The sequence below is a fragment of the Alosa sapidissima genome, chromosome 2 (genome assembly GCF_018492685.1).
Source record: "Alosa sapidissima isolate fAloSap1 chromosome 2, fAloSap1.pri, whole genome shotgun sequence".
Lineage (NCBI taxonomy): Eukaryota > Metazoa > Chordata > Actinopteri > Clupeiformes > Clupeidae > Alosa > Alosa sapidissima.
In genome coordinates this window covers 18,261,109-18,274,487 of record NC_055958.1, presented here as the reverse complement: position 1 = coordinate 18,274,487, position 13,379 = coordinate 18,261,109, and the positions used below count along the sequence as shown (strand labels likewise).

General features: G+C 43.5%; 1 protein-coding gene across 27 annotated transcripts in view; it reads right to left on the bottom strand.

Annotated features, from left to right (window-relative positions):
- LOC121688441 (muscleblind-like protein 2a) overlaps positions 1-13,379 on the bottom strand; it is a 32,329-nt gene that overhangs the window by 9,612 nt on the left and 9,338 nt on the right. For 24 of the 27 annotated variants that reach the window (XR_006024607.1, XR_006024634.1, XM_042068077.1 and 21 more), the window contains 5 exons: positions 12,216-12,518; positions 11,739-12,109; positions 3,092-3,256; positions 2,533-2,742; positions 559-819 (listed from right to left, as the gene is read on the bottom strand). Coding sequence is in view for 25 of the 27 variants with exons in the window: in XM_042068077.1 (XP_041924011.1) it covers positions 559-819; positions 2,533-2,742; positions 3,092-3,256; positions 11,739-11,912 (810 nt within the window). In the remaining 2 variants the exon portion in view is untranslated. The remainder of the gene's footprint in view (positions 1-558; positions 820-2,532; positions 2,743-3,091; positions 3,257-11,738; positions 12,110-12,215; positions 12,519-13,379) is intronic. The other 3 variants (XM_042068166.1, XM_042068099.1, XM_042068098.1) reach the window with 2 other exon arrangements.

Here is a 13,379-nt window from a genome sequence, read left to right as displayed (position 1 = left end):
GAACACAAAAACTAACAAAGCCACAAAATCTCTGTTCAATATGACAATATTAGACATTTGTGCTTTTCCCATCCAACAAAGCCATCACAGCCTGACAACCAGTGGCTTTAGAGCCTTTTTTCCCACCTCACAGGGATCAGGGAAAAGTCGTAGGGATCTGCGGTGCGCAGGAATGAACCCTTAAGGGCCTGCGGTGGTTGGCTCCTTTCTTTCCTCCAGACAATACGGAAAGGCACGCCTCACACTTACACTTCATAGTCTCAGGCTTATCAATGCGCAAGGGTTTGTATGAATGTAAACATACAAACCACAAAACACTCAAGACAGCAGTCCACAGTTTCCTCAGGCAGTATGTGAACATCTTATGCGCAAAAGCAGCCTACGGCAGATGTTGTTTATGTAGAAAATGATTTCATGAGGTAATCCCATGTGAGTAAAGCAGGGCTCCACGTGTCTTACGTCAGGTGAGTCACTACACTACTACTAAACCCTTGCTTAATAAGGCATTTAAATAGGAGTAATCACATCAGTTGGAGGGATTGCTGGAGATGGGCTTACCATGGCTGCAGCAGCAGCAGCCGCGGCCGCCGCCGCCTGGGTCTGGGTGACCTGCTGCTGGGAGGCCTTGATCTTGGCCAGCAGGTGTGCGGGCGGGTGGAAGTACTTGCACTTGTCGCGGGAGCAGCGGCTCTTGACGTAGTCCATGCACACGGTGACCGTGTTGTCGCTCGTGTCGATGGTGGGGCTGTCGCTGGGGTGGGCGAAGCGGCAGTCCGTTTCGCCGCGCGCGCAGTTGCCACGCTGGAATTCGCGACACACCTGCCCGACAGACACACAGAGAGCAGAAAGACAAGGAGGAGGGGAAAAGGAAAGTTCTCGCTCAGCAATGTTTGGAATGGACTGAGATTACTTCAAGAACCATGGAGGATGGGAATGATAACAGAGAGAGCTGTATTCTTTTTTTCAGCTTTTTCCCCCCATGGTTTTAAAATTCAAATAACCTCAGACCAACACAAAGAGCATGATGCTACATTAAGTTAACATGTTAAGCATGTTAAAGGAGAATTCCGGTGTGATATTGACCTAAAGTGTGTTGAAACATGATACCGAGTGTGAACGTATGTCTCATAGCCCATCTTGGCTTGTCCCCTGCACTCCAAAATCTGGCACTAGTTAGCCGATGCTACCAACAGCTTTTTCAATGGTGGTGCTTCGGCATCGGGCTAGCCATGCAAATAAATCACTGTTTTACACCATTTACGAGGCTCAATGTATCTCCACACTTCATTGGAAGACTTCTGAGGGCCCTGACATTTAAAACGAGACATTGAGAACTTTAAAAAAGCACTGGTAGTTTACTTATTAGACGATTTATACAGACAGTATCTTCACGAAGTTTAGCGTTTGCAGCCATCTTGAATTTAGTCACGATAAGTCGAGCGACGAGTAAGAATGAACAGGTATGATAAGGGATCAGATTCCAAAAATAATTCTGTGGAAATGCATGGATTCCAGTTGCTGCTACTGGAAGAAACTGGAATCCATGCATTTCCACTGAATTATTTTTGGAATCTGATCCCTTATCATACCTGTTCATTCTTACTCGTCGCTCGACTTATCGTGACTAAATTCAAGATGTGCTTTTTCAAAGTTTTCAATGTCTTGTTTTAAATGTCAGGGCCCTCGGAAGTCTACCAATGAAGTGTGGAGATACATTGAGCCTCGTAAATGGTGTAAAACAGTGATTTATTTGCATGGCTAGCCCGATGCCGAAGCACCACCATTGAAAAAGCTGTTGGTAGCATCGGCTAACTAGCGCCAGATTTTGGAGTGCAGGAGACAAGCCGAGATGGGCTATGAGACATATGTTCACACTCGGTATCATGTTTCAACACACTTTAGGTCAATATCACACCGGAATTCTCCTTTAAAGCATGGATCTAGTTATCTTTAGAGCAAACATATTGCTTTTTAACGTTTGAAACCAGAGAAATAAAATACATATGCCTTTGCCAACCTATTGGGACCACCTAGTATCACTCAAAATACTGGCAGCAACCCTCACACACTTTCTTCTAATTAAACTGTCTGACAAAGTCAGACTCCATCCTAGACAGTGTGCACAGCATGTTTCTTTGTGTTTGTGTTTATACTTCAAAGATTTATCCTCAAGGTATTACACTGACTCGCTCTCAGCAGTGGAACTAAGCATCATTTTCTTCTTGATGTTGTTACTGCAACACTGAACATACAGCTACTCTCAAAATCAAAGGCCCAAGCAGGAAACCCTTCAAATTTCAGGAAATTTTTTAAAGTCATTGACAGTTTAATTTATATCCAAATTAATAAACCAAACACAATGTCAACCATATACTATGAAAGACAAACTTATACGACTTCATTTCGTTCAGTCCAACAACAAATAAGAAATAAATAAACAGGTCATGAGGTGTCATCACATATCTAGACTAAATTACATTTTTGCACTAAAGTTATGTTGGCAGTGTTTCTGAGAGGATAAGGAATGGGCACCTCTAGTTTGTCGGCGCGCAAAGCCTTCTGGGTAGGAGAGGATGAGGAGACGCTCTGGACTGTGACGGGAGGGCTGCCAGGCATAATGACTTGGGTGCTGGGGAGCATCTCCGTGGAAACCAGCCCCATCCCATGAGTCATGGGCGTGATGTAGGGGGAGTAGCTGATGACAGGGCTGGTCCCCAGACCCTGGTTCATAGGGAACGAGGGCTGTGAGGGGAAGACAATGCTCAGTTTTCTGTAGTATTACACAGTAACATGCAAATGCCGCAAAACATTTCATTTAGATAAAGTCAGCAATACATCAGTCAGTATTTTTTTTCATAACAATAGGCTTAATTGTCTGGCTTTTGTAAGACCCATATATTATAAGCAGCTTCTAACTTCCTCATGTAATCGTCTTGCAAAAGTAGTGAAGTTAGTTAGTTGTACACAGCTATGACTGGGCAGTGGGCCATGATTAATCTCTAGCTAAGGTGTGGGTCAATAAACACTGTCATTCAGAGGGCCAGTGCTTGACGACCTGGGCTGTCATCTTGTGTAAGATAAGCACACTCACGACTTGGGGCATGCTGGAGCCGGGGATCATGAACTGCATCTGCTGGGCCAGCACGGCGGCCGCCGTCTTCTGCTGGATCAGGTTGTTGCGTCCGTTGATCTCCAGCTGCGTCTTCAGGTGTGATGGCGGGTGAAGGTACTTGCAGTTCTCACGTGAGCAGCGCCCCTGCAGATGACAAGTGAGTCAGTGGATAATGAATGCTAATAGCCTCACACTGACAGCCGGTACCTTCAGCTCAACCTTCATCTGAGCACGAATGTCATGATCAGATCTGACTCACCATGCCTGATAACAGCAGATAATGTGAAGTGGCCAAATCACCACCACCTACTGACAACCATTAAGTTGCTAGCATGATCATGAGTCATCATTTGGGCCTACGCAATGTGACATGGAAAGGCACAGAGGTCTGAGCACAAAAAAATAAAAGTATAATTATATAGGCAACATTTTGATGTACATTATCAACTGAGAATTTTCTATTTTTAGCCTAGTGAAAATACCTCATTCGTCTTTCACCCATAACCATTTTCATTTTAAACCCTCAGGCAATGCAGATTTCAATGGAAACACACATGCAAAACATAGAATTTTTGTTTCTCAAAATAGCCTAATATATCTGCTAGCTATCCTATGATTGCTGATTTTATCAGCAATGTCACTAACCAAGGTCACCATCGAGTGCTATTCTCCTCCAGTGCCATTGCAGCTGCTGGAGAGGTGTGGCAGCAAAGGGCTTTATTATGGCGGACTATCACTGATGAAAAGGGCCGAGTGTATACACAGCGCTCCCAAACGCCAGCCTCTGTCTCATATGCAAAGCTTCTATGGGCAACAAACGCACTACAAATATAGCCTGACTGTGGACTTACAGTGAAAAGGTTGTAAGCTACAGGGTTGTTTAGATGCTTTAGCGACCATGCTCGGGTACAACTGTGTGAGACATTGGAGAATACAATAGCTGTACAGAGCAGAACCACTCATTGTGCTCTAATACACTGTAAAGTGTATTCCAGGCCGGATAACATATTGATCCACCTTTTCAATAGTTAAGTAGTACTCTGTAATGGTCTATCGGACTGTCCTCTGACAGAGGTAGTTCTCTAAACCAACCTTCCCTGAAAGAGGCTTAAAGGAACAGCTGAATGGCCAAAAAATGAGTGCATGCCCGCTAGCGCAGAGGGGTGATCTCTAAGCACTGATCCCACACACTCCCTTTTGTTGGGAGATGGTCGAATGAAGCACACATTCCAAAGAGTAGACTGACAGCAGCCTTGACTCCCTGCTCTGACTCCGGTTCCCAACTGAGCTATCCGAGCCAGAACCACACTGATGCCTCAAACAGGGAAGGCAATAAGAGGATTAAAACTGTTAGTGTACATAAACAATAAACAATGTTACTAGCTCTGCGTTATCCCTGATATTTTAACATTTTCAGGTCCACAGGGATATCCCATTACTTCATCAATCAAACAGCTTAAAGGTAAACTATTCATTAGAGAAGCATGATTCATCTCAAGCATCTCATGAGGTTTGTCTTCTCCAGACTCATCTTATCATATTTCCCTACGGTGAACTATCACTGATCACACTTTGCCTGACACCCCTGCCTCAGCATACTACTTCAACGTATAGTGCATCCTATATAGCCTATATTTATATATACTCCTTGTTGTTGCTGCACTGTCAGTGAGAAAGTACAGGGCATGAAATCTCTTTCCAGGAACAAGACTAAATGAAGTGTGTGCGGGACTACTGCTGTACAGCTCATTTCAGTGGACTGGCTTTTCAGAATAACCCACTGGCTTGCAGCAGCTGATAGAGAACACAGGAAAAAGTATTTTTATTCAAAAAAGCTTCCTACTGATGAGACACGGCATTTGCATTTTTCTTTCAATTCCACTCTATTTTATATTGTGAGAAGATAGTGAGAGAGGAAAAAAAGGATGCATTGTTTCCCTGCCAATAGAGAGGGTCTGACAAAACCAGGGGTCTTTATCATCATTGGTTTGGTAATCCTTTGGGAAGTCAAGAGTTTAAGTTGGGTTTATTCTAGCTACACATAAATTATGTGGGTTTCTCCATTCATGCAGTGCAAGCCTGAATTATTGAGCAATGCAGAAAGCTCACATGCAGCTGGGGCTAGCACAAACTCCCTATTCACAAACGTGAACAAAACACAACACTGTATTTGTACAACTGAAAGCCAAGAGAGAGGGGGGGAAAAAAACTCAAACAAATGTCATCGCCAATTTGGTAGGTATTAAACAGTTAATGGGTTTAACAGCATGTTCTGGTGAAGAATTTTTCCCATTATTAACATGTAAGTGAGGGGTGGCTGCCCTCTGTAGACCCGTTTAGTGGTGGAGCGTTAATCATAAAAGCTGCTGGTAATTAAACTATGACGCTCATACATTAGCAACTGAACATTTGTTGTAAACAAGTGTATTGTTTTTCTAGGCACATCTGAAGCCATCTGGTAGGTGAATACACGACCACTAATGCGGTTTACATTTCCAATTGTGCATTTGCTCACACCCTGCAAACACACACACAAAATACTCCTCCATCTAGCTCTCGGGGACTGGAATATGATGCAGATCAATGGGTGGACATTTTCAAGCGGCTGTTTTTTTTTCCTTCAGCATCCAGATAACAAAGAAATATGTGCAGAGCCTGTCCCATCTTAAAAATGCATGCCACTACCAATTATCAACCTTTTAGTGAAAAACAAAACTGCTCAGTCTTCAGTCTCTAAATGCTGTTAACAGAAGTGAATATTATTCTGACCTATGTTAAATCTACTAAGGATCTCAGTGAACTTAAGACAAAGTAAAGTTTGCCTTTTGGTGAATGCGATGAACTGTGATGAAGCCCCTTTGTGGAGTGTTGTATTGCTGAACTAGACCTATTATGATGTATTCTAGAATATTCACAGCTCCATGGTGAATTGGGAAGAAGTAAATGATAAGATGAATCTAAAGTAATTTGTAAAGGGAAGATGATCTCATCATCACATAATACTGAGAGCAGTTGATGAGTGAGGTGTGGGGGTGGGCACAGTAACGCCCACCATCTTGCTGAACCACACACCATGGAATAAAGGCCTGCTGTGTGTGTGTGTCATATTGGCAGTTGGGGTGGGATTAGGAACATTGCTTTTGCAAAGCACTTAAGAGGTCTGTTTGCTGTTCAGTGTGATTGTTGAAAAGTGTGTGTGGGGGGTTTAACGGCGCAATAAACAAATGCATGTATTAATGACCTCCAGCGAAAATAGTATTATTATAATAATATTATAATATTCACTTCTGTTAACAGCATTTAGAGAGTGAAGACTGAGCAGTTTTGTTTTTCACTGAAGGTTGATAATTGGTATTGGCATGCATTTTTAAGATGGGACAGGCTCTGCACATATTTCTTTATTATCTGGATGCTGAAGGAAAAAAAAACAGCCACTTGAAAATGTCCACTCATTGATCTGCATCATATTCCAGTCCCCGAGAGCTAGATGGAGGAGTATTTTGTGTTGGTGTAACATTCCCTAATGGAAATCTATGGCCTGAATAAGAGGGTCATTGTTCAGTCCTGTTAAATGGCTCAACACAGACGGCTACAGAGACCAGAACTCCATATTCCCTCCTGCTCTCTTCATTACCCAAGACCCATGTTAAGAAAGACAAATATATGTCAGGGCTGGAGTGCAGGTGTATCGGGGTGTTTTAATAAAGGCTGTTACTACTTAAGAAAATCTAATATAAGAAGGCTAAAAATTCAGTAAAAGCTTTAGTAGTTATTTTGGCCCTAAACCACACATGCAAACGGTCTGCAACTTTTCGCTGGAGGTCATTAATACATGCATTTGTTTATTGCGCCATTAAACCCCCCACAGATGGGCACCAACAACTGCTGACATGCAAGATATTAATACCCCCAAACAATAGCTTGTGTGCTAGTGTGTGTGTGTGTGTTCACTCCAATTCTCTCCTCTGCAGTAAAGGGCAGCAGTAGCAGCTCCACAGGCAGACACATGCCCTGGCTCCACTTCCTGCTGTTGCTACCTGTGTTCTTGCGCATCCATAGGCTCTGCAGTGGGACCCTGCAGTGGACCATGGCTCCAACTCCCTCCTCTAAGAGCCCCCACCGCCTGGCCTCCAGCGTGGAGTGCGCTCGCTGCCCCTACGCAGCGCTTCAGAGGACATCAGTAAGTCACGTACACTCAGGCCCGCACACCTCACGCCAGCGCGGGCATCTGCAGGCGAGGGGGTGCCCAGCGGGTGGGCTGCAAGTTCAGAGGGGGCTCGCGCATCACTTAAGAGAGAAAGTGAGAGGTCACGGGGGCCGGATAGTCCCCCGCGGTTGATCGATCCTACTGCCCCATGTCACGCGAGGGCTTTTGATGTTGTTCATGGGATGACGCATGACCCTCTTGAACTCAGATCTATATGCCACTGTGCTGCACCTGAACCAACACCCACCATCTACTGGTTTTCCGGGTCACTGGCTCACAGGCGATCTGCAAACACTGGACCAAGACACTACCTGGTTTAGTCCTCTGTGCTTTCACACAGGCATAAAAAGCAAGCACTGGTTGAAAGCAGCTGAAATAACCCAGAAGAAGGCAAATAAATATGCAATGTTGACCTACTGCAGGGGCGTATCCTATGACAAGTACAAATGTGGTTAATTCATAAACCAAGGCTGATTACAGTCAAAACAAGCATTCAACAAAATCAGAGAGGGAAAGGCAGAAATGACAGATAATAATGACCCAATGTTGTGAACAATCTGAGAATTAGGCCATTCATAATGCTAAAGTCTTCCTGTATACTGGTAGTAAATATTTTAAATAGGTAGGCATGACATTAGGTCCCTTGTCATGCAGCAGACTATAACCTAGGCCTCTACTCTGGGAGGAGTGGAGCTCCATGCCCTTCCTCTTAAAGGTTAGCTTAGAGGAACTGCCACTGAAGATTGTATCACAAATAGGCCAGACCTGGACAAACCTGCAGCAAACACACGTCCTTTGTATTAAATATCAGCCTATTCAAAGACTGTTTGGCCTTCAGACCGAGAAAGGGGAAGGGGAGTCTATACAATCAAAAGAGCCAGTATCAAATCTGGCAGCAAATCAAAGACACCTTTGTTACAGCTAGGACAGTACGAGTTAACACAGGCATTTTAATATAAATGTGTGCAGTTTCTGCAATGGTGAGTCTGTATCTTGAGCTGATAAACCAAAAGCAAACCTTCTAAATTGATTATTAAGATTAACGCGTAATTGTTTAACTATCTTACCTCAAGCTTACAGACAATAACGTGGCTTTAACATGGTGACCAGAGACAGACAAGGGGTAGATCCACACATCTCTAACACAAAAGCAAGACACTGCAAGTGCAAAATATTTGGACAAATACATCCAACTTCGAATTGTGTGCAAATTAAACTCAGAATCCTAATATTTTCATGCCTTTTATGACAACAGCACATGATCTAGGGAGTAATTTCTGCACACAGACTGCACCTTTTTACAGTACCGTTGAGTCTTCAACTGCCGCATTCGATCAACAAATTAGACTAATACTGATATCGCAGCATGTGGTGTGCTGGTCACCCCACCCACACACTGAATGTTAAACACTGCCATGCCATAAACAAGCTAGCCTGGGAGGTGACTGAGTCCACAGGACGCAAATTTACATCTCTTGCCAGTCTGTGCTGAACGAAGCAATCAAGGGGGATGAGCGCATGACATGAAATGAAAATAAACAGAAAGGTCTGATTGTTTGCTATGGTGTGCTAAAGGTTTAACATTATATTCAACATTATACTCAAACCCACTTTGGAATATGATAAGGGGCATTCAAAATCCACAAGTCATTTTATTAGTCTGTTCTCTGAGCCTGAGAGGGATTCTGACAGCTGTTCGAGAAGCTTGGAATAAATAATCCATTATTATTCCAGCTCTGCCTGTGTCCCAGACCTGTCACTCCACAGCTCACCCACAAACCTCTCAAGGACTTCATGCCGTCCAGTCACGTGGGACTTTAGATGACAGGACACATCAGCTCGAGGGAACAACTTAACCCTTTCCTCAAGCTCTGACAGTTGGCTGCATGAACGTGCTACTGCCAGATGATGCTCAAGTTAGCTTTGTGAATGGAAGAGTACTGTGCGCCATCCCCATCATTGAGACGCATGCCGGCCGCAGTCTCCTCTTGCCGCCCCAATGACCCAAATGAGCTTTAAAAAGAAAAGAGCCTCTAATCAGCTTGAAAGTGATACACGCTGGCCCTCCCCCACCCACGCCACACAACAGCTCTCGGCCTGTCTGCTCGCACTCTCCGCATCATCAGTATGCTCTGTCCAGGCTACCTCAGCACTCTCTGCCCCCTCCCCCCCCGCCCCCCACACACACACTTCCTCCCTCTGCCTCTCCAGCTTTCCTCTCTCATCTTCTTTACAGTCCCAGGGGAACTGTGCAGCAAGCAAGGAAAACAGCTCTTTTCCAATAGCTGCTGTGACTGACAGGATACCCAACTAGGGTCCAGAAATAGGGTCCAGGGTTGTGACCTCTAAGCCTTTTCCTCCAGTGCCAGACCCTGGTGCAACATCTCAGTGGTTAAAGCATCATGCTGAAGCAGCACTGACTCTGATGAAATGTGCACTCAACAGTTCACCACGCTATACAACTTGCATTGCTATTCAAAAAAAAAAATGCAAATTGTATTTCTACCACCATTCCAATGTATCTATCAGTAGATGTAACTATCAGTAAAGAAAAAAGGTAATTTGACTGACAGGACAATGTAAGCAAGTACCATCTTACTACAAACACTATGGATAACTCAGTCATTATATTTCCATATGTTTTACATGTGGGGTCTTATTTTGAATTACAGTTATTTCTATTGGACAAAATCCTGTTAACAGCCAATGTTGGAAATAATCCATTATCAATGTTGATGTCAGTGGGGAGCATAATCTCTCAGTGAGCCAATGAGTGCCATTTAGATTTGCAGTGATGCTCATCCTTCAAGATCAATTTTCAGGTATAGATATGCATCATTAGCTCACTAGGCTCTGAAATCAGATCTTTCAATCAACTAAGAGTAACCATTTTCCAATAATGCCATGTTGATGTAATCATGTAGGAGGCAGTCTTGCATATACATGCTGCACTTTCATTTCATTGGTTACAATCTCAAAATCCCAATACAACAGGAATCCGTCTTAACTCAGTACTACATGCTACACTTCTTCATTGTAACCTAGTTTCATACACAAGCATTACAGTACATGTGTGTTTGTGTTATGCATAGTGCTGAAAATAAGCCAGTAACTGGCCGCTTTGCTTGTTATTTAAAAACATCTGCTGTGTACTTTTTGAGATGCTTTGTAATATGAATTGATGTCCTTAAAAAAAAAAAAAAAAAAAAAAAAAAAAAAAAAAAAAAATCGCCTCATGAGCAATGACCAACCCTGTGAGATGCCGAGAAGTTCATTTAAGAAGATCACAAAAGGCCTGCAGACATGTTCACTGTACAGAGCTACATAACGAGCATGCTGTGCTGACTTGTCCAATTCACCAAAACCACTAGAACCATGAATGAGCTACTTAACATGTCAGTTATCAGCCAGCCCTGTGAGAGCCTACATTTTTCTAAGCATGCCCAAGTATTTCTGCCGTGGGTGCTGTACAGGGCAGGTATCGGTGGAGATCACTAAATAGCGGTCAAATGAGCAGTTAAGAAGTCCTTTAGTGTGAAACTCAAAGGAAGCTCATCTATAGACAGTAAGGTTTTGTGTCATAATTTGTATCTATTAATATCATATATCATATATATTCATCTCAGTCAGACAAATAGTCATACAAACTCTTATGGGAGACACTGGTAAATCCGACAATTTAACGACACAACCATATAACAAAATCAATCTAGCAGTCAGTGATGCCTTATATATTACAAATAAGAGGTGTTTGAGACCATGGGTTGCCACAATAATGAGATGCGCAGGTATTTATATCAGGCACTACAGATAAGGCTCTGGTGGTTTCGAGTAATCCAGGAGAGTCCAGGGCTAATAAGTGGCATTATGCCATGGAGGCGCTGAGAAGTGCACTGTGGATTAACCCTAACATTAGGCCAGACGGAACTGCTGAGGTGAGGGACCTCTTCTACCAGCATTAATTCCTGAGGATACAGTAGCAATGGTGTGTAGTCGTACAGGCCCTCTGGCTTGGAAAACTTCACTGCAGGACTAATAACTTGTGGCTGAATGATACTGACCCACTGACATTTTGTACTGACTTCATGTGAGGGATGTCTGCCTTTGAGAAACAGTTGATTGATGCTCTTATCCATTTAATGCAGGGTGACTTTTATGGAACAGTAGTAGTAGTGATATTGCACATTTAACTCTTTACTTGTTTCTCAATACTTTGGGAAAATACTTAGGGACCAGTATACAACTCTCAACCTTATTTGAATATATGCATAATGACTATATTCATTTCATCTCACTTGTTGAGATTTTCGAGGACTTATTTTTCTAAAGTCCCTGCAGTTTTATGTGGGATATTATGCAGAGATGGGCTTGGGAAATGTATTGCCTGGTCGTTTCAAATTTGTGCATGACATTCCTTACCTTCAGTGAGTCGAAGCAGGCAATAACTCTTCCATTTTCCACCTGGCAGCTCTTTGGTGGGTGTGCAAATTTGCATTCCTCATCACTACGTGAACACGTCCCTCTCTGAAACTGCCGACACACTTCCAGAGTCAGCCATTTTGTGTCACGTATTGAAGACAGGTTGAAAGCCATACCGGTAGAGAGGTCTGACTTAAGCACTAGCCTCTTGAGATGAATCCGTAAGCACACTTAACGATGGCACCAATGAGGAGTCTGGGAAATAGTTTTGACAACGTGAGACCTCAAATCATTGGTAGCAATTTGATTAGATAAAGTAGCAGTCTCCTGGATTGACAGTCAACAGAGTATAAAGTCTGGATGGATCCGTCCTGTTGAAAGAGCACTTTTATGAGAAAGAGGCATGCCTAGCGTGCTCACTGTACAGAGTAAGCATCAGTACCAATGCACTGATTAGGAAACAATCATTAAATTTACCACTGTAGTCAACGAGGTGCCCTTTACAGAGACCTCTGTAGAGCTACCACACCGTTGTAAGTTCTGTGTTTTTCAATGTGTCAGCTTTTTCCACATCGGCTATTTCCCCTTCTTCCACAGTAAATCTTTCTGCTCGAGTTCCTTCAGCGATGGAATCAGACAGGAAAGCCAGAGATTTGCCACTGAAGGAGTCGCTGTCTGAGCCGAGGTCTGGAAAAGGAGTGCTGGCGTTAGATGCAAACATGGGCCGGCACGCAGCGTGTGCTTAGAACTGGCATCTGAAAGGCACTTTCTGACAGAGATCTGTGAAGAGGAGAGAGAAAGAAATGAGGCGTCAAAAGTCTATTTCAGCTTCATTGCAACAGCACAGGCCCAGGAGTACTGGTGGAGAACATTACTAATCCTATTAAAAGAAAGTGGTCTTCACTCTAATGAGATTTTCTGAGGGAATCTCTGTCTGAGTCTGGGCTGCATTCATGGACACTTTAAGCACATCAACACTCATCAGACACAACCAAGCCATTCTCAATTGGTCACAAGCAAGCCATTCTCAACTGGTCGTCACATCCTACCATGGCTTTAACATCTGTGAGGCCACCAGTTGTTTTGGTCAACATTCATACGACATGCTGCCACTGCTGTATACGGCAGACTTCCTCTAAACTGTGATTGTGTACATTGCTTCTTTTTCTAAAACGGATACTTCCGGTCCTTGTTTATGATTGGCTGAATCTCGTTCAATGCCATTGTAAAATCCAGCACCAACATACACCTTGACCGCATTTCGTTCTATATTACTGCGCTACCACAACTTCATACAAAAGAGAGTAGCTGCGTCTCGACGTAAACATACATTTCCCCTTGCTGTGCCTTTATTTTATGAAATCTTGAGTCCGTACTCGGCCACTCGAGTCCGTAGGTTCCACTGATTGGGGGGGGGGGGGCTTAGCTGGGGGGGGCGCCCCTTAGCTGGTCTAAAATTAGTGGAACCTACGGCCTCCCGGGGCTAATTGCTTAAGTTTGCACCTGTGGGTATGTCATTATGGTGGCCCTTTGTTTGTTCAGGAACAACAATTAATAAAAGTGAGAGTTTGTAAAAGCAATCAAAATGGTTTTTCAATCATGATTTAAAACAGCAGCAGTCACAATTCTGTGAGGATTCTG